The sequence below is a fragment of the Zea mays genome, chromosome 4 (assembly GCF_902167145.1).
Source record: "Zea mays cultivar B73 chromosome 4, Zm-B73-REFERENCE-NAM-5.0, whole genome shotgun sequence".
In the NCBI taxonomy this organism is placed as follows: Eukaryota; Viridiplantae; Streptophyta; class Magnoliopsida; order Poales; family Poaceae; genus Zea; species Zea mays.
Genome location: NC_050099.1, coordinates 47,110,608 through 47,132,335, shown reverse-complemented (window position 1 = coordinate 47,132,335; position 21,728 = coordinate 47,110,608). Strand labels below are relative to the sequence as shown.

Here is a 21,728-nt window from a genome sequence, read left to right as displayed (position 1 = left end):
TACAACTTGATGTATTTCTTCTATCATTGCACTTTCATAGGCATTTCATGAGCATTCATGGATATATATGGTTATGTATAGACAACGAGGAAGAAATAACTGTTGAAGAGGAAGAGACTACTCCATCGACAGAAAATCCACCTGTCGGGAACTGTTTCTATTTTGATATTTGTGGAACAGAGCCCGACTCTCCTACAACACAGGGCAAGCCCCGGTGCATTTGCCACCTCCTTGCTATTTTAAACTCTTTATCACTTGAATGATGCATTAGGTGACAGGAGTTGGGTGTTAAACAAATTGCTGCATTTCCTTCCTTGGATCTGTTTACCATTCCTTGATTACCTGTTTTATTAAAATGTTTTCCGATGCTTAGTCCTGCTTTAGAAAAAACAAATGTTTTGTTTTAAAACAAAGGTGATGCTTCACAGTGGATGGGGTGTTTTCAAAAATAAAGCTTGATGGTGGATCCATCATGGCCATGATGGGTTCAACATCAGAAAAGATGTACTTCTGGCAGGTACCAAACTTTGGGTTTAAAATGATAAAGTTGAGACCGGACGGGTGACTTGCACGAGAAGAGAGTCTCAGTGTAGTGTCTCCGTCTTACTCGATTAAGGACCTTGTCGATGTAGGCTTGCTGACCGAGGACCCTTTAACTGGTCACATGCCTCGTCATGGGTAAGCTTTGCCTCGGGCAGACTAATACCAGAAAGGCCAACACGCAATGGGAGTGGAGAGATGGCGAGAGTAGCGTGTACCCTCCGTGGCAAGAGGTTGGACGGTGGTGTATCTATAGTCTCGGTTAGCGTGAACCCGGTCTGGTCTTAAGAACCCCGGTGGCAAGTTGACATATGCAAGGGTTAAGTGCTACATATGTCATGTGATTGGAGATCCTCAGCTGAGTATTATTCGATTCGGATCGCCGTTACTTCTCGGACATGAAGACTTGGTCACTGACTTACATGTAGCATTCCAGTGAACAAAAAGGGTGGATAAAAGACAGCTAGTGCAGGTCAAGTGCTTGAACTAGGGTAGAAAGAACTCTAGTGACAAGTAATGATTTAACTTGCTAATAAAAACTGGATTTTTAAGGATCCACTTTTAGTAAGCATTTTTGCAAACAGAGTCTTTGCTACTTGATTAGCCTCACCTTGACACCCTTAAGCCAGCATATCCTTGAGAGTCTTTTATTTTGATGGGTAAGACTTGCGAAAGTACACTTCGTACTCAGGGTTTTTGAACCCATGTTGTTGTAGGTGATGAAACAACAGACTTTTGTTGTTTTTGCACTAAGGTGGTGCCCAAGGATGTGGTGCCCAAGGACGAACCTCAGCAGTAACGTGGTTGCGGAAGGACGTGGTCCTTCCTTTTGAAAAACAGTATACTTTTATGCGGGAGGGGTTTTTGCCTCTAGGGCTGGAAAATAAGCTCGAGGCTCGCGAGCCGGCTCGAGCTTGGAGCGGCTCGGCTCGGCTCGGAGCGGCTCACGAGCCTCGAGCGAGCCGAGCCGAGCCTGTCTTTTGGGCTCGTTCCCGTAGCGAGCCGAGCCGAGCCGGATCGTTCCGGCTCGCGAGCTATGTCAAATTTCTTAATATGTAGAATAATGATGGATATTGGCTAATTTTATATATTGTCAGTTTGTTCCTTAGCGTTTCATGATAGATATATGACAATTAATAATTTAGATTCCTCATAATAATGAATGATATCTATATATTTCATATTTATATACTAATAATTCACTATATAATGCAATTATATAATATCAGGGTGTGGCTCGCGAGCCGAGCCGAGCCGGCTCGTGAGCCGCCTTCGAGCCGAGCCGAGCCTAGTTCCTCAGCTCGTGAAAGCACCGAGCCGAGCCGAGCTCGGTCAGGCACCGAGCTGCACCGAGCCGAGCTCGGGTCGGCTCGTTTCCATCCCTATTTGCCTCCCAAGTTTGTAATAATAATACTTATGCACTCTTATATCCTGGTGATGTAATAATAACACTCTTTCTATATTTTAATGAATGTAAATTATGTTATTGTAATTCGCTTCCGCTTATCCGTTCCTCCGATGTGTTGTAATATATGTGTGACGGGTGAAACGCTCTTGGGTAAGGAAAAGAATACAGATATCGAACTTGTCAAGTGATTATGTGCATCTACAGGTTTGTATAAGGCCCATTGGACAAGGACAACTGTAGGTGGGCCTAATGACTTGGGAGGTTCCGTCACATGTAGGGGCACTCCGTCTCCACACACGTCAATCGTCCCCATCGATCCCCCGTTCACGGCCAGGGCTCACCGCCTTGGCATGCAATGCCCCACTGACCCCGGCTGCCGCCGTGCAGTGGCTGCACTTGCACACACCATAGCTAGCATGGGAGACCACGTCTTAGGACAAGTGAGGGGGAAAGTCCGCGCTCGGCTTCATTCAGGTACTAGGCTTACCGATTACCATATTTCCCGACATGTGTTTAGTACTTTCAAACGCTTGACTCAGGTATTCGCACATTAATCCTTAATTCCATTCACGTCTCATAGACAAGGCATCCACCCTGGATCCAAGTCAATAGACCATCATAGATCCCGTTATCAAGATGAATACAATCAATTTCTAACCTCGAGCGAGTGCTAGAAAAATCACTCAACTTCTATCGAGATCCCTAATTAGCAAAGCAGCTACTCGACCTAGCATACTAGTATCCATCTCAAAAAAGAATCCTGAGTTCATGCAACTAGGGTTTCAACCAACTCCTACACTTAAGTGCACATTACAAACCTACAAACATTAAGTGTAGTAAAATAGCATATATATATATATATGGTTTATGCATAAAACCGGGGCTTGCCTTCAATTGCGGGTGCAGCGGGAGATTCTTCGGCGACAAGTTCGGGAGCTGGTTCCCGAGCTTCCTCTTGCTGTGCATTTGGCTCTTGAATCAAGACGTACTCTTCGTCCGTGAGATTGCAATCTAATGAATGCAAATGTATGAGTATGAATGCAACATAATTATCCATTTGTACATGTCTAAAGTGCATACTAGGTTTCAAGGATTTCTTCCTCTTTTTAACTTTTAAGGTCTTTTATAGGGTAGGTTGAACTACGCCTCTGTTTTAGAAATTTCCAAAAATCCTAAAACAATTACAGTGGCTTCCTATTAGATTACACAAGTATGTCTCAAAAATTGAGGCCTGCAATGGGAGTGGTTATATCTGTACAAAAATATTAAAATCTAGGACAGAGGGTGTACTTTGAACTACAACCCTTGAGTAGAAATGGCTTCTGCCCTAATACTTATTTTTGCTGGTGTTTGTGGGTGATAATATGCTTCTATGCCAAATTTTACCCAAAGATATCTAATGGTTAATTAATGGTGATTTTCTAAAGTTTGGGGGCTCAGTGGGTGCTTTCTACTACCACTCTATTTAAAAAATGTCAAACAACAGATTTCCCAATTTTTCTAGTCTCTTCTTTGCGCAAGAATAATCATTACTAAGGTTGGTTATTTTTACTTATAGGGGATGGGTTGTACGATTTCTTAGAATATATAATCTTTCTCATGGGGCAAGGGGTGGGGTGTATTCCACTGTACAACTATCTTAGTTTTATATTTTTTTCCCTCACAGTACACATCATAATTACTTAGGGAAAATAGGTTTGCTTACTATTTTCCACTTTTAGTCTTTCTTTTTAATTTGTTCAAGTATTGACAATTTCCTAGTTTTATTTGTTTAACCCACTTACTGTGATATTCTGGGGTAGTTACTATTTTTACAGTGATACAATAGTGGTCAAGGGTCTACTAAATTTTTCTTATCACTATTGCATATGTTCTATTATTTTAAATCATTATCTTTCTTAAATACTCAATACCTAAATAAAATCATAAATTCCAGATCAATACTGGACTAGGGTTTCATATATTTTTCCCATGAACTTTACCACCTAATCGTGCTAGGAAAATAATATTGCTCTCTGGTTTCCATTCTTAGTGCCCTTTTCTATTTTTCCAAGGTTTGGGTAAAAACATATCCTAGGGGATAAAATTTGTTTAATCTTGGGTATTGGGGTACTTAACATTTTTAAATAGTGTAACTACTGGTCCAGTATCTCCATAAATTTTCTCAAGCCTAGTCTAAAAGTTTTTCTACCCTTTTACTTATTTCCAAGGTTTAAGTGGTTTTTCTATTTAAATCAGAACTCTAAAAAGTAATATAGAAAATATGGGTTCTACTATTTTTACTTGGTAGATTATATTATGCAGAGCCTAGCAAAATTGGTTTGACAAATTTTGGATGAATAATACTCAAGTTGTGCTTTTTCTAAGTCTGCTGTTGATTAAAAAGGATTTGAATTTTAAAATGGAAAAGGAAATCCACTTTGTGCTTGGGTCCCTGGCGTATTTTCCCTGCGTTCCTTACAGACAGGTTCCCGGGCTACTATTCAGTTGAGTCACTGACATTGCAGAAAACTCCCTAAGCTTGTGAGCTATCTAACCCGCGCTCCTAACCTCACCGGAATAGTAACCGCGGCGGAAGAAAGGGAGGTGGGACTTACCGGCGGTGATCTAGCTCCAGCGAAGTGTCCACGAAGGTCAGGGAGGTCCTGACGAACACATCGATGGGCTGATGGCGGTCGGAGGTGGTCGGAGTCGCTCTGGCCGTGCGCGGGGCGGAAGAACTCGTCGGCGGCGAGGAGTCTGGCCTAAACACGGCGGTAGAGTTCAATTGGTCGGTTCAGGAAGCTTTACCAGGTGACGCGGAAGTAGTGCGCACGAGAAATTTGAAAATGGTGCAGTGGCTTACCTGGTCCACACTCTCCGGTGGGCGGAGGAAGTCCGGAGAGGGTGATTCGGCGCCTCCGGTGGGGTTGCACCCGGTCTGAGGGTTTGGGAAGCTTCACGGGGCTCTATTGAAGCTAACCAAGCAGCTGGCGTGGACGCGGGGTGGCTGAGGCGAGTTGGTCGCGGTGGCCGGCGTTCGGGTGGCTCGGCGGGCGGCGCAGCGCTCGCTGGAGCTAAGAACTTGGTCGGGACAGTGAGGGGAAGTGCGGAATGAAGTGTCGCACGCCCAGGATGGCTTTATAGGTGCGAGCGGGCGTAGCCAAGGGGCAGTCTGACAAGTGCTCGGGGCGTGCGTGGAAGAGCGCCAGAGTGTGCTCAGCCCCATGGGCACGGCGTCAAGCACGTGGCAGAGCTCAGTGTAGTCGCTTTGAAGCGTCTAGTGGCTCCAAATCTTCACGAATTTGGGCAAGATCCCATTGTAAGATATGTTCCCCCGACTAAGCTCTGTCGTTTGTGTGTGGAGGCCGAGGCGTTTCTTGGACTGTGCAGTGAGTAGTTATGTCCCAAAGATTGGTCTGTCTGACAGCCCAAATCCGAGAGTAAAGGCGCGCCATTTCGTGTCAAACGAATTTGATTTGACTCCAAGTTTCTCCAGGACGTTCTAATGGTAATTTGGTGCTATTTGTCAATTAGGCCGAGTGGTTTTGAGTTAAGGATCATGGTGAATGCGCTCGAGTTTGGGTGAGGGGCTGAATTCTAGAAATCTAAATTTTCTGATTTCTATAGAAGGTCTGCACTTGAATGGCTTGTTTGGCGAATTTGAAAAATTCTTTTGGGCAAACTCTATTACTATTTTTGTAGCTTATTTAGTGTATTACAATTTTTATAATTGGCCCAAGTCATTACAATGTGATTTTCTTGGTCTTTTATTGAGTTTCTTTTCAGTGTTCCATTGCCCTATAGAAAGGGTTTTTAGGGTTTTGGCATTTCCTTTCTTCCTTAAGCTTCATATGGTCAGGGTATGATTCTTAAGGTAAAAAAGACTTGATTAAGTTTTAGCTCCTCAAGATTGGTGCCTTTTGCTCCAACTAAAGCACATGTGATAATAGGTCACAATGTGGGTACTGAGGAGAAACCCTGAGTAACACCTAGGGTGTTACAATGTTAATGACTCTGTGGATGTCTTGGACATATCGATGTAATAAAGTACCTATTCCGCTATTTATTTTGAGCAATGTGTGATGATGTCCAATTATGTAATTGCCGTGTACGTGAGTTTCTGATCCTGACACGTACATGGTTCGCATTCGGTTTGACTTCTAAAACCGGGTGTGACATGACTTGTCTATTATTTAAATTGTCTATATGCATGAAGAGTGTGAAAACCACTAGGATCTATGATGAGGAGTTTGCTGATTTGGGATGGAGAAGAGGCAAAAATGAGATTGAGGATGTGTTTATCGTTGTTTTGTAGGTGAGAAGTGCTTATCAATTGCTATGAGCTACTAGCTTACCACTTCTCGTAGTTTAGGTGTTTGATAAAATGCATATTTAAGGACAGATTAGTTGTTATTCGATTCTTGGGTAATGGAGTGTCGTTGGTTGGTCCCTACAAAGTGTGGTATTGGTTCTGTAGATCTAAATGAGTGTCAAGATAGACAAGATTGACCTAAATCCTTTGCTAAATCTGAAAATAGAGGTGATCCAAGGTCCTATGTGTCTCGGTTGATAGTCGTCGAGAGTGTTTTGTCATGTTTCCTTTGCTAAAAATGTAGTTATCTTGTTAATACCAAGCATTATGTTGTTTCCTTTTGAGATAAATATTTTGTTACTGATTTTACCTTTTGTCTCCTCTTCTTGTTTTTGTTCTAGAATCTGTAGCAAATGGCTAACTACGAGGACATCCAGCACTTTGTTTATGACAATGGAACTAATATGTCCAAGATTTCGTAGCAACGCACGGGCACCCAACTAGTAAGCTAGTATAATATCTGTGTGTTGCGACGGTACATAATTATATTTATTGGTTGGGAAGGACGAGGCTATACCCGCAATACAATCAATGGTTAAGCGAAGTAAACCAATCATATGGACTCTCCCCAAAAAAATATCAATAATAAATAAATTTAATATCAAAGTGAGCATATTGTCTATAGACCATACATTAAATTGATAAGAATAAATATTTTATTTTATTTTAGCCAAAAGACCAAGAAAGATATGAGTTCAAAAAGAACTCAATCTCTAATTTTATATAGCTCTCTGTAGCTCGTCCTCCTTCAGCTAACGGGGTGTTACTATATATGTACGGCTTCCTGTCGTATTGGCTTGGTGGCTTCTCACGGTCTATATATGGTGTAATAGCTTTAATGACTTATAACTCAAGACATTGACTCCATATAAACATACGATATGACTGCCGGTTTTAAAGACCCACAACATCTTCCATTGAACCTATGCCCTTTTATTTTCTCTTAGACACACGCATTAAACACACAATTCATGGACAGATAGAACCATAATGATGGTTTTGGCTATTGCACAATAATCTAATATAGAATAAAACATGCCTCAACAATTATCAAATAGAGGCCATGCAGGGATCCATGATGCAGCATGCATGAACATGCATGAGTTGAGAGGTGTTCAGTATCGTATTTCGTTATGCACGAGGGTGGTTAATTCCGATCCATCTACAAGAAACAGATGAGCTAATGAACCAAATGCCTCGAACAACAGTCATCCACTACGTATCTGTCGTCCATGCTTTGCATCAAAAGGCCACCAACCATCTCTATCTCGTTCCCAACTGGCCTAGCTCTAGCGAAACAGTACATGCTCAACTTCTAATGGAGCTACAATAAAATACGCGCCAAGGACCTGTCACAAGCGCGCGATGGCCTTGTAGCTCCTCACTCCTGAGGAAGCACTTATCCTAGCCACTAGCAATGACTTGTGACGCTTTCTCTCTCTTCTCTGCCACGGCGCTCGTGATGATGGTGCTCATCATGCTCATCGGTGATGGCAGCACTACGTGTCATGTCGTATGGCATCTTGCTCATGCCTCGCCCCCTATCGCTCCTATCGCCGTCCCGGGCATTCCTATCGTGCTGAAGCCGCCGATTGTGCTCGTGGCCACCCTTCCACTGATGCTCGCCATACCGACGGTTCCCGCGGCGGGCGTCGTGACACAGATCCATGTGGTGCTGAACACCGCCGCGCTGCCCCCTATGCCGGCCGCAGTACTCGCTGTCATCCCAAAAGTGACACTGCCACCAATGCCCGCCGTCATGACGAATGTTGGCACCTTGCCGCCAATGTCCGTCGTCGTGTCTAAGGTTGGTGACTTGCCACCGATGCCCTCCATGTGTCCCGTGACTAACCGTTAATGTCCTCCATCCTGGTAGCCTCGGTCTCCATTAGGTCCCACGAATGTGACACAAACTCGGTGGATAGGCCTGTGAAGATGCCCGTGGAGTCAGTGAGCTAGAAAATCAGACGTACCTACGTGCATACCTTGGAGGACGTAGGAAAGTCGGGGTAGCTGGAGAGCGTCAGGCCACTGGCGGCGAGCAGATCCACCACCGCTATCGCTTGAGGGGTCTCGATATGACTTTTGTAGCCAGGTTGATGGGCGGATTAGAATGAGTAAAACGGCTCCACCTCGCAGCTGTTGAAACCGCTTTCCCCATGTTTCTATGCATGAAGGACGCGACGTGTGTGGGTCTGCGAAAACCGCTTTCCCCGTTCCCTACGGGGCGACGTGCATGGGTTGTTGGACTCTTGATGTGGTGCATTTGGCATAGGCCCACTTTTCGTATCGGCCATTGCTATAAACAGAAGACATGGCGTGTGTGGGATCGTGTCATTGTGTGGGTAACTGAGACGCTCGCGCGACGTGCGGGGCGTGTGGATTCGCTGAGAACGGGGAGTGGATATACGAATTGGATTAGATGTGATCGATGTGAAGAGAATGTGTGTTGTGGGCCATTTCAAACAATAGAATGGATTGTTTGTAAAAATATGACGCGGGATAACCGTCGAAACTTGTGCTTTATAGTAGAGATAGAGATAAAGGTATGGGGACAAGTAAGCTACTAGAGATAGTCTTAATTCAATCAACTCACATTATACGTCCAATAAAAATCTAATAATAATTGTTATTTTAGGTGAAAGAAATTAAGTATAAAATAGTTACTTCATATGTCCTAATTTATAATTTATTATTGGTTTGGCTTTTTCGTACCAACAGGATATCTTATCAAAATTTCTAGAAAAAGGAAAAAAAATAAAGTTATACTTAAAGTATATTAGACCATCTGCAGCAGTCTATTCATAGTTTACCTAAAAATATTATTTTGCACTGTTATGTACTATAGACTGTACTGCTCGCAGAGTGAAGTTTGAATATGGGTATGAGAACGAGTAAAGCTACAGATAGTCTTATGTGCTAATAATTATAGAATTTTTTAAAAAAAAAGATGAGTTAATCAAACTTGTGATCAAAAAGTCAAATGAATTAGAGAGTATTAGATTTAGACGCAAGAGATCTCTATCTCTATATTTGTCTCTACTCCTTGAAAAGCACGAGTTTGTGCCGTGCGTCAAACGACGCGTATACTTGCTTTTCTCCTCCACCTCTCGTCTAAGGTTAACCAGCAGTTTATTCATTCTCATACTCATATCAAACTCCACTTTACGAACAATGTCTATAGTGCAAAACAGTGTCTTAAGTGACCATATGGGTGAACTACTAGACACAGGCTAACAAGCAGGTTGTTAGGCTATCTCCAACCGCTTACACATCTGTATCCTCATATTCAAACTCCACTTCGCGAACAGTGTAGTCAATAGTGCAAAAACAATGTTTTAGGTGATCATATGAGTGAACTGCTGAAAATGGTCATACATCTAGATATGTCGAGAGAAAACACCAAAGTCCAATATGACATGAAAAGCCACACGCAACTTTATCCTTACATCATAATTAAATTCTAAACGAACCTGTTCACATCTTTAATTTTCACGGGCTACCCGTAAAAACTAAGGGTATATTTGGATCATATGATAAATAGTATGTCGGCTAATTTTAGCACCTTGAACTCCAAGCAGCTAATAAATTGATTAATTGTTAGTCAAAGAACGGTTTTGTCCATTAGCCATTTAATTTTGCTAATACGTGCTAATAGATCATAAAAAAAGAAAAAATAATCCATCCTCTTCGGTTTCTTTCCCTTATCCTCTGGCTAATTGTTGTCATGAAGTACTAAAATAGTCTAATTACTATGCTTTATACGTCTAAACATACACGGGTTAATTGTTATTTACCGACTAATAATTAGACAATGACAAATAGTCTAAACATACACTGGTTAATTGTTTGCATGCTAAATATTTACCGACTAATTATTATACACCGACAAACAATTGGCCAAGAGGATCCGAACAAGCCTAAGGGCTCGTTTGTTAGAGCTTTGCTCCATGATTCTCTAACTATGAGAGCTGATTTTCTAATAGAGTGGTTCTAAATGATTCTCTACTGGAAGTGAATCTATTTGACGAAAATTGTTTGGCAAATAAGATATGAAGTGATTCCTGATAGGTTAAAAAGTGGGGAGCATGTTGAAAGTGGTGGGAAGCAGGGTTTTGGCTCACACTTTCTAGTACAAAGTAAAGACTAGATTCACTCAACTCCCAACTAGGGATGACAATGGGGAATTCCCTGTCGGGGAATAGCTCCACATCCCCGTCCCCGCGATGAAAAAATTTCCCACGGGGATCCCCACGAACGCTTGCGGAGAACATTTCTTTCCCATTCCCGTTCCCCGCGGGATAAATCCCAACGCGGATCTTCATCCCCGTTTAAATTATAATTAAGACATATGTTCTTTATTATTAATGTTAATTATTGTCACTTATACATATTGTCAGATGTAAGAAATCATTATGCATACATCAAAATGGACATATTTGTATAATTAGTGGTCTCTTGACAAGGTAATTATTTATTTTTGTTGTTAACTGGTACACAAAAACAGTCACATGCACTTTAACGGGTCCCGGTGGGAAACGGGGACACGAGGAGTGCTTCCCCGTCCCCATCCCTGTTTTCTCGTTGGGGGATAAATTTTTTCCGTTTATATCCCCGCGGGAGAAGTTTCTTACCCATCCCCATTCTCATCCCCTAATGAGGAATTCCCCTCGAGGAATCGAGGATTGAGTCCCCATTGCCATCTCTACTCCTAACATGAAGCAGTTCAGTGTTTTATCGTTTGGCTCGGCAAAAGTGATTCTCGCTGGGAGCGGAACTCTGCCAAACGCCCCCTAAGTCTATTCATGGATTCATAGACAATCCACTTTGCATCGCTCTAAACAGATTATCAAAACAAATTAGTGAGGAGCGAACAAACATGCCGGTTGACAAGTTGGACTGTTTTCTTTGTGATAGATACAAATACGCAAGTTTCAACAAATCATAAAAGAATATGTTCTCCACTCTGACATGCGTCGAAACGTCTCTAGCTTATTACATGTGTACACAAATTTTTCACAACCAAATACAGCAAAACTTGAGCCAAGGACAGCGTCCCAGTCCAGCCACAGACGGACTTTCTACTCTCACATGCTTCGCTATACTGAAGCTCCCATTTGCAGCCACATACTTGAAAAGTTGAAATGCTGCTTGAGAACCTGTGCACAACAACGGGAAGACCGACACTGTACCTGTACAGGCATGGGGTACCAGACTAATAAATTAAAAATTGAAGTATGCTTTGATAACCCTGTGTCCCTTTAGGGTTGATCCTTCAAGTACGCGGTTTCCCGTATAGACTTGTGTACACGATCTTTGTGCGGTAGACCAGGATCAAGCTCAAGCCAAAAGCGATGATGCAGAACCCGGACATGATCAGCGATGAGAGGAAGAAGCAGACGGCGCCCTCGCACTTCAACGACGGAGCGGCTCCAGAGACCATGCCAGCCACTCTGCCACTCATCGCCAGCGACGTGGAGTTGTGGCGCTGCTGAGCCTGCTTCGCTGCTTCACTGTCGTAGATGCCACTCGCGATGACCCCCGAGAAGACCAGGGAGCCTGCTGGGTTCGCGACCGTGAGGAAGTTGTACAGCGCTCCGAAGTTCTTCACCCCGAACAGCTCCGAGGCTGCGGCTGGCACGATGGCCCAGTGCGCGCCGTAGCCTACTCCGACGAGCAGCGTGCCGATGTACATTGTCCCGGGCCAAGCCATCGCGAAGTTGAAGTGCCCGATCGCCATCAGGACTTGAGCTATCGCTAATGCGATCGCCCTTGGATATGCGTAATCTCTGAAAAAAGGTGTAAGGATGCGAAAGTGTAAGAGAAGAAAAGAGCTGACGTGAATAAGCAACACCCTAAATTTTGGAAACTAAGAGCTGAGCAGTGCGGTGTTATACTTTTGATTAATTCGTGATTGGAAACTGAATAGCATTAGTATTGCAAGTTTAGTTTGCAAACTAAATAATAGAGGTCAAGATGGAAGATGACTATGCTGCCAAAAAAAGCATTTGAAAACAAAATATTTATAAGATGGCATGCAAAGTACATTCTATTAATCAAAGAAGCATAGCAATCTTACTTGACAATAATCTCTGAGAAATACCCTCCACCAATACGTCCAAGAAAGTTCCAGATGCTAATCATTGACACAAATATGTGGGTTTCCTCGTAACCCAATGACTGGCTCATTTGCCCAAGATTATCAATCACAGTGAGACCAGATCCAGAGCCCAGCAGAAGGGAGAAAAATAGAAGCCAGAAATCAGCCTTGATGAGCGCTTGCATCAGTGTGAAATCCTCTCCTCTCCGTGGACCTTTCCTCCTCTTAACCCTGACAGCACCAACAGCAGCTGCCTGAAATAACCTTGTCTGCAATTCTGCTATCCTTCTTTGCCTCTCTGAGGCTGGAAGTAAATCAACATCCTTTGGCTTTTCATCCTCCACCTCGCTGAGTATAACCTCATGTTGCTCCTCAGAAGATGTTGATGCACTTGCTTCTTCTTTCCGAGGTGATGGCAACAATAGTGCATACAAAGTCTCGTCATCATCCGAAAAGAAGCTGAGTAGAACTGGAATGACTATTGGAACTAATAGAAACATGATTAGAATCACGGTCAACACGACAGTCACTGACTGGCTTAAGTCAACAAGGTCTTCCAATAACATGACGCCCATAAGATAAGAGGCTAACAGCAAGCAGACACTGTATACAAATGTGAAACTTGTGCCATCAGAAGGTCGCACTTGTCTGTGGCCTCCAACAGGTCTTACAATGAACATTAAAGCTATAACAACCATTGTTGGGCCAACTGCAACCATGAAAATCAGTGCAGCATCATCAGGAGAGTGTACAATTGCATAAATCTGCGTTAGAATTGCACCACTTAATCCAGCGAATCCTTTGAGGATGCCAACAATTGGTCCACGGCTCTTGGGGAAGTTTTGAACACACGAGACAAGTGCGGCAGTGTTGAAGTATGTCTCCCCATTGTTACCAATGAAGATTAGAATGCACATCTGGGGAAGGATGATAAACTCTTAGTACCCAACCGACATAAAGGCAACTCAAGTCAAGAAATATAAAAGGTCAATAACAATTTCATTTTCTTCACGTAGTGATAGCAAAACGCCGGGTTTTGGAGGCCAAAAGCTGAATAAGAACTAGGGATGGTAATGGGCTCTAAACTTTAAACTATAAAATTTAAGGATTGGATCGGATTAAAATCAGACTCTATTTCTATTCAATTTTGAACTAAAATTAATTAAGGGCTCAAACAAATTGTGAATAAACATTTGGATCGCGCTCCATTACCACCCTTAATAAGAACTTGGGGTCCTGCACCAGAAAGTACTGTCACAGTTGGATGTCATGTTAATACAACGTAGCGTCAGGTAAAAAGCACACTTGAGTTCATATGTTTTTCCCTTATCTTTGTCTTGTGACTTGTGGGATAGAACAGGAAAAAACCCAGAAAATTAAAAGCAGATCATTCAGTTAGTGAGACTCAAAACCATGAGAGCCAGCCACAAGTTACCATACTGGTGGATTAGACACCGGCCTGGAAAACCAATGGCAAGTAAACTAGCCATCAGTTTGCTACAAACTAGTTATGTAGATGTGTAGCACACGCATGCTACTTACTACTGACAAATTATTTGCAGTCTAGACATTACCTTTTCCTTATTTAGTTGAACAAATTTAGGTAACTCCATGTGGCTATTTTGGCTTACCAGCAAAATTCATATTGAAGGTGCATTGTGAAACACATGAAGGAAATGACAAATATCAAGAGGCAACAACAGGGATGCACGCTAATAAAAAAGTTGCATGTTATCATTTATGTCTTACAGTTGAAAGAAATTGTTTCTAAGCAGGACTCTCAGGATCTTTCTTGAGAGCATGAACCCAAAAAAGTGAGCTTCGAACTCCCATAATTTTAGATGAAGGTTTTACAAGAGCAGAAATGACTGAAATTAATCAAACTATATGCTATTCTGCTTTTACTCAAGGACAACCAAGACAGCACAATGTTTCTTTACAGGTAGGAATCAACTAGAGGTGTTTTGTTATAAACAGTATTGATCTCTAGCATCTACCTGACAACATATCTAATCCAAGAAAAGAAATAGTTTGGTTTCTTAAATAAAAAAGCAAAATAAATCAACTCTCTATCCATGAGGTATGGACTATAATGTTTCTTGAAATAATATTAACTAAACCAGAGCTTTTACAGAAGGGAACCTTGTGAAACAAAAGGAGATTTGGCATGGCAAATATCAGTTCCTGGCCTGAACCATTTTTTTTTCTGGAACCTTATCTTGATCTTAAATACTTCAATAGCACGAGTTATAGTGGCAACATGAACAAGAACACCTTTTGGAGCTCTAAGGAATAACATTCATTCTGTAGAAAATATAAGATAATAGCTATACATCTCTAGTACTTTCTTAACAAAGACGTAATCATGTGATGTCATTTAACATTTTGTACCCCTAAAACAAATCAACTATATTTGATATAAACAGAGTAATCAGTGCTGATGTTCTAGATTGCAAAATGCAAATTAAGGGAACAGAATAAGATACCACCTCTTGTGGCTGCAGTGACATGTTGGTCTGTATGGTTGCACAGGAATGATATTGTTTTTTAACAGAAAAAAAACAACTCCCCCTTGCAGGTTATCCATTCATGAGCTATCCTTTAGAATCCAGAATTCAAGGATACGGTTGTAGCAGTATCACGACGATTGGAACAGGTGGTGAAAGATATATTTACCCAGGCATATGGGTGACAATATAATATAAGGATTGAATGTCACTAGAGTATGCTCAGAATATGTTTAATGTTAACTTGTGTGCCTATCACTTAGGCGGAGACTGGGATATTATTCAAAGGCTGTGTATCAACTAGATGCGCTGATTTTGGGGTGAAATAAAATCTTTTTTTCTCGAAAAATAGAATAAGATACCACAGTTAAATCACTGTATGATTTACCCTGACGTCATAGGATTTACAGGAAATTTTAGATAATAAGGTACAGCTGGAGCCTGGAGGCACATGGAAAGCAAGATAGCGACCACATTGACAAGAAAAGTACGGTCTTAGTCTTACACAACAACTAACCATATACGATAGGTCCAATGCAACTTCGAGAAGTTCAGCATTATAAGAGTATCCATTTCCAAAATAACTGTACAGTTGTGCTTTTAATATGACACATATTAGTAAACGTCGAAGATTAGCTACAGCAGTATACTAAAACAAACGAAATTAGCCCATCTGTCATTTTCCAAGTGGAGTCCAAGTGCTAATCTGCATCCCCGACCCCGAGGCCCGAGGGCATGCAGTTTTTTGCATGGTTTGAAAAATGATTCGAGCGCTGGTAACACCATATGTTCTGAAACCATGTGAGCAAGAATATTTGACGTGGGTATGATCCTGACCCCTGAAACTTGAACCGCAGCGAAATCTGTATAACTGTATGTCTGTGTCGTCGAACCGAACATAATGGTATGACACTGCTACGATACAAAACCCGAAAGCTTGGAATTTCAACGACGACTGCATTTGGAAACCTAAAATTCCGACATATATTCCACAGAAGCATCGTGCACGATTCAATCAACAACAGTCGCGGGCAAGAAAAATTCACCCCATCAAAGAATATGTAAGGAAGTCTAAGCGTTGGTAGAGCGAGCACACGCGATCGCGACATGCAACCAATGCGCAACCGCGCACCGCGGCCAGCAGGGTAACGGGGGGAAAACCCATAAAAAAAGAATGGGATGGCAGCATGAGCATGGAACGTGTAGTAAAATAGAAACGGTTAAAAATAATAATTAATACAGCAATGAGAAAATGAGGAGACGTGGCGTGGGGATCTCACCGCCCAGAGCGGGGGCACGGGGACGCGGCGCGTGACGGCGAGCCAGACCCAGCCGTAGCCGACGAGGTTCTGCGCGGCGCCGACGAGGAGCGCGGCCCAGAGCGGGAGCACGGCGCAGAGCGTGCCGGCGAGGAAGCCGACGCTGTCGCCGAGGTCCTTGGCGACGCCGAGCCCGGCGACCTGGCGCTGGTTGTAGCCGAGCGAGGCCTTGATAACCGGCGAGAGGCTGCCGAAGAGGTAGCCGACCCCGGCGCACGACTGCATCCACATCGCCGCCACGAACACCAGCCACCGGTTCCGCAGGAACCCGCGCACCCGGCTCCCCACCTCCGCCATTGCGCTCGCGTTGCGCCCTGGCTGGCTCCCGGCAACGGACTCGGACGGAGCTCCGGGCGGCCCCCGGCGCCGCGGTACCCCGCGCGGCCGATTCGGAAAACGGACGAGGCGGCGGGCCCGGGAGTCCGCGGCGGACGGGCGGGGTTGGGATCTTCTCTGGGCCACGGACGGGCGCGACCGGATCGTTGTGCGGCAGGCTCCGGCACCGGTCGGCGGTCGCTGTGCTCTTTCGTGGGTTGCCGAATGCCGATAAGCGTGCGTGCGTGGGTCTCAGCCGGCAGCCCAGGCCCAGCGTGGCGGGTACAAAAATGACGGAGGGGACCGGCCGAAATCCGTGGGATTCGAGCTCGTCTCCGCTGTCGCTGTCGCGGTTTGGGCGGTCGGGTCGGGATCGGGCGGCTAGGGTGTGCGGGTAGGCCCGCCACACACCCCTGTGGTGATGTGGTCTCTGTGGAGGGATGGCGACTCGGCTAGACCGCCGCGAGACGAGGAGGCGACAAACACGGGCGTTGACACGCAAAGCCAAGCCTTTACCTCTGGTGCGACGTGCGGGCTTCACGCACGCCTTCACCCATGGGGTGTCGACACTCGCCATGCACGGCACAGCCCCCGTGCGCGGCCGCGGCAGTAGCTAGTGGCTCGCGCGATTGGCGACGCCGACGCGGATGCGCCGAGACGTACGTGTTGCCCGCCGGGGGAGAGACACCAAGCCGATGCGTTTGGTGTCAGCTGCCGCTTTGGCGCCGGAGCCACGGTGAGCCTAGGGGAAAGTTCCAACGCCGGTCTCAGTCGGTAGTCCACTTGACGCCGGAGAATGGCTGTTTGTGCCATCTGCGTCTTCTGCGGCGTCCTTTACCCTGCTGCCGTGCATGCTTCCTGTCATTTTCGCAGACGTCTCGTTGGTCGGGCCGATGTCATGACATACGCGTCATCTATCTTGTATGAGCACTAGATGATAATAAGGTCTAAATTTTACGCTATAAAATTTAAAAATCAAATCACGGTCACTGTTTTTTATTTATTTTTAAACTAAAATTTATTAAGGATTCTAACATTTAGATCGTTCATTACCACCCCTACCGACGATTGGGATTCCATTACAACGAACCACCACCGTTCAGAGTATAGTGGATGTGGATATAGATAAAGAAACTTATCCATAGAAACTTGAGTAGGGAGCTACATACTTGGTACTTGAATGTTTTCTAACATTTTTATCTAAGTTTTATGTGACATTTATATAGATATGAATGACCAACTAATTAGCCGGGATCTATATGCTTGTTAATTTAATGTTTTTATATGTTTTTTTCATCTATATCGCTAAAAAATTAGTTTACCTATTAGAAGTGATAGCCTATACATTTAAACATACCTAAGTTATCTATAGTTTAGCTGTTTATTTGAACTAAACGATTGTTTAAATGGACACTAATGATTAGACAAGATAAAATGGTTATCAAACAGACACAGGCTTATACAGCGCACAAACTAAATGATGATTAAACAACCGCGCAGGCGAACAATACGTTTTAGTTCGGAAAGCACTGGAGCGAGTGGGCAGCTCGTCTCCATTCAGGTACCAAGCCCCCGCTCGGTCCTCAGGTCGCCAATGATGTAACAGCAATAGAGGTATAGGAAATGTCCGGACAAACATAGGACATAAACTGTTGCTATGCAGCAAGCCAGCAAAAACGAAACAATGTTCAAATAGCCTTGACAGAAAAAGCAAGCATGATAAAATTATCTAAGCAAGCATGTTGTCCACAGATATCCGCTCAAGCTGCATGGCATACGATACATGCTTAAAAGAAAGGGGTGGTTGACAAAAATAACACTAAGTAGTCAGCTCCATAATGGCGGTGACGATGTCTCCATTAGAAGCTTTGAGGGCCTTGACCGCCCTGGGCCTCGAAACAGATGCCTGAGTCATCACCAGCTCGACATCCTTGGCCTCGACACCAGTTTCGTCAACCTCCTCCTCCTCGTTGTCCTCCAGGCCCAGGCCAGATGTCTCAGGCTTCGGGATCATTTGGCTCAGGTCAGGAGCCTTGAACTGCTCTGCAGCTTGGGTCTGCAGCTGGGAGCTGAGGTCCTCGATCTTCGCCTCGCCGAATATGACATAGGTGTCCGAGTTTGGGCTCTTGAACACATCTGGCTTCGAGATGACAAAAAGCATCTGGAAAAAATAGTCTGTTAGCCAAACAACACATAACATGTCAGTTTGTGAGATCTGAATCTGAGTGAATGATTGATTACATTCTTGCTTTTCTTCACAGTGACCCGGCTGACACCAGTGATGGGCTTCATGCCAAGCTTCAGCATGGCCTTGCGGCTCTTCTTCTCACTCCTGCTTTGCTTCGACTTGCCACTCCCATCCCCTTCTTGTCCTGAAGACGAAAATGTGACCAATACTTGTCAGAGCACAGGTATTGTAATTGTTCCACATATCAGAGAACCAGACAGTCAGTCAGGGGGGAACAACAACTCATGGTATAACATTTGTTTGCCCCACAGGCTTCTTGGTCACCAAATGAGATTACCTAATTAAACCATACAGTTTACTTGTCTATAAACGGTATTTGACTATGAACCTGATATATAAAACCCTGTACTTATGCAGTATAGAGCAAACATGTAAAACAATAACAACAAAAGCATCAACTCCCTACAAGTGTTCAAGGCAAGCTATACATGGTAAATTGGTAAGCTCTAAAGCATAACCTCAAAACTTTACATAATATACTCCAGGCCTTCATGATAAAGTTAACACTCTAAATTACATCCACATATCACTTTAGTGTGCCAAAAACAAAACTATGCATGCCCCTTGCTCCAACATGTACAGCATTAACAATTATACATCCAGACAAATGGACATACAGTAGCATCACTGAGGTGCCAAATCATTTCACAGATGTGAAATGAGGCAGAGGGCTGAAGAGTGACACTTAAAACATAAAAAACTATTATACAAAAATATAAGCATTACAAGCGTCAAGATATTATAAGACATTTATCTCATCGCTATTGACTTCCACAGAATTATGTTCTTATCACCAACCGGAATAATACTAAACAGAAAGTACAAGATCATAATAACTTACCATCCAGTTCATCATCATCCTTGTCATCATCATCGTCATCCTCATCATCCTCGTCATCCTCCTCCACCACAACCTCTTCTGCCTGTTCATGGCATTCAACAGATAAGTATGCCAGCATCAAGATAAGAATAGTTGGACGCCATTATCAAGAGAACAAACAGAAAAACAGCAAACATGATTAGAAAGATAATGGCATGTTGTGTAAAATGAATAACAAACCACACAGCCCGCATAACAACTACTAGCAGCACCATCAATTTTCCACCAGACTTAATAACAATAATAATACAAAAAGATTAAAGTTTACATGATTCAACTAGATCCATCAACGAAATCGAGAAACTTCAGGTTCATGGATCTGCAGCTAGCTAGAAAACATTAAGTTCTATTGGATCATAGTATCCGGCGTACGTGTCAGGTTTTATTTGTGTATAAATGAATGACCCAGTTTATGAGAAAAACTGGGCCCAACAAAAACCTCAGGATGGCAAGGTTAATAATGGAAAACCAGGAAATACACACAGTGTCTGAAAAATAATCATTTCCGAGCCCACCACAAGTAATCATTTCCGAGCTCGTCGACATGGCCAAGCAGCTCCAACTTCCTACACCAGACGTTGGCCTAAACCACAAAGGCACTACACACACCTACATGAAAAATAATACTACAACATAGAAGAAGCCACTAAGAATCATCGTCGCCGCGCAGCACGCCAATGTCCGCAACGTGCAGCCGACGCAGCAGCAAGGTCCTCCAAGTAGTGCGTCACCGCGCGCGCAACGGCACAAGTGCTACGAAGCTTGCATGCCTTCGACCTGCCGCGTCGTCTATGCCGCATACTGCCGACAGAGGCCGCGGTGATCCGTCCACCCCCCCCCCCCCCCCCCCCCCCCCCCCCGCGTGAACCCGCGCTAAACCAACCTCCCAACCTAAAGGGACACCCGATCCAACTGTGCTGGCACCGGATCTGGCCGTCGCCGGCACCCTGAGTCTGGGAAAGCACGGTCGCGGTCCGTCTCCGTAGAGGTGACCACCATGGATGGTGGACCTCGGGGGAGAAAACCCAGGTGAAGAAAAGCACCCGCCGCCGCCGTCCTTAAGGCCGCGCGGACTTCCGGAGGCGGCGAGGCTGAGAGGGATGGAGGGAGTGTAGTGGCGCCAGAACTTGTTCCACCCGATCCGTCGCTGGGGGCGACGCTGGTTTCGATCCGAATTATGTTCGTGAAAGAGATTTGTACAGTACTTCTCTGTGAGAAACCTCACCTCGGTCTTCTGCTCCTCGAGCTTCTGCTGCTCGATCTGGGCGGCGAGCTCCTCCGCAGCCTGCGCCGTCATCTTGGTATATCGGTGGGGTGGAAGGGGCAGAGCGGCGGCGGCGTGGCAAAAACCCTAGAGCAAACAAGCACGAAGGGAATGGACCGCTTTGTGCTATTACAGTAGTCAGTATATATCGCAGTCGGTTGGTTGCCGGTGCTCACTCACTAGCCTAGAGCATTTTCAAAACTGTTCAAATCACTCTCAATCACCATTCTAGAAAATCATAGGACAATACATAATAAAATATTATATCACACGATTATATAAAAATGATGTTTATATGGAATATATGGCCATTGATACTAATGCTATTTTTTGTCATAATTATTTGTGTATTTTTTTTACTTATTAATTTTAGTAGTGGGTGTTGGGATTGAAAACTGTGGGCCCAAGCACTCGTAAGCAGGAATGATAGGTGGCATGATAAGACCGGGAGCTCAAATTCCTGTCAAGCATGTCCCGTCTAGCTATAGGACGTGGGTACTTATAGTGCAACCAAGGACCAGCGTCACAAAATATGTTCGTGCCCTCTGTTGCTTACTATATTTCCTAAATATGTTGTACAGCAAGGTAATTATAGGACGATAACCCGTTATTCTAATTACACTCGGCTTCTTACCCTCACTACAGGTTGATAGGTGGATTCGACGTTGCTTGGTTAGGAGCGGGCTCTCCTCTTAGTCGGGTCGTGGATTTTGTCTTCATGGACGCCATTTCTGCAACAGAGGCATCGAAAACATGTGGCCCTTCGCCGGGAGCCAACGTGAGGCCTTCGCCT

General features: G+C 44.1%; 2 protein-coding genes across 3 annotated transcripts; both read right to left on the bottom strand.

Annotated features, from left to right (window-relative positions):
- Window positions 1-11,183: 11,183 nt before the first annotated feature.
- Window positions 11,184-16,639, bottom strand: LOC100279749 (uncharacterized). 2 transcript variants are annotated; one of them, NM_001152707.1, is given in 3 exon segments: window positions 11,184-12,091; window positions 12,382-13,319; window positions 16,190-16,639. In NM_001152707.1, coding segments are annotated over 3 exon segments (1,788 nt in total). In that variant the 5' UTR covers window positions 16,526-16,639; the 3' UTR covers window positions 11,184-11,577.
- A 1,525-nt stretch (window positions 16,640-18,164) lies between these two features.
- Window positions 18,165-21,040, bottom strand: LOC100217069 (uncharacterized). Its single transcript, NM_001143439.1, is given in 4 exon segments — window positions 18,165-18,704; window positions 18,785-18,915; window positions 19,633-19,714; window positions 20,897-21,040. Coding segments are annotated over 4 exon segments (627 nt in total). The 5' UTR covers window positions 20,969-21,040; the 3' UTR covers window positions 18,165-18,362.
- Between the last annotated feature and the right edge of the window lie 688 nt (window positions 21,041-21,728).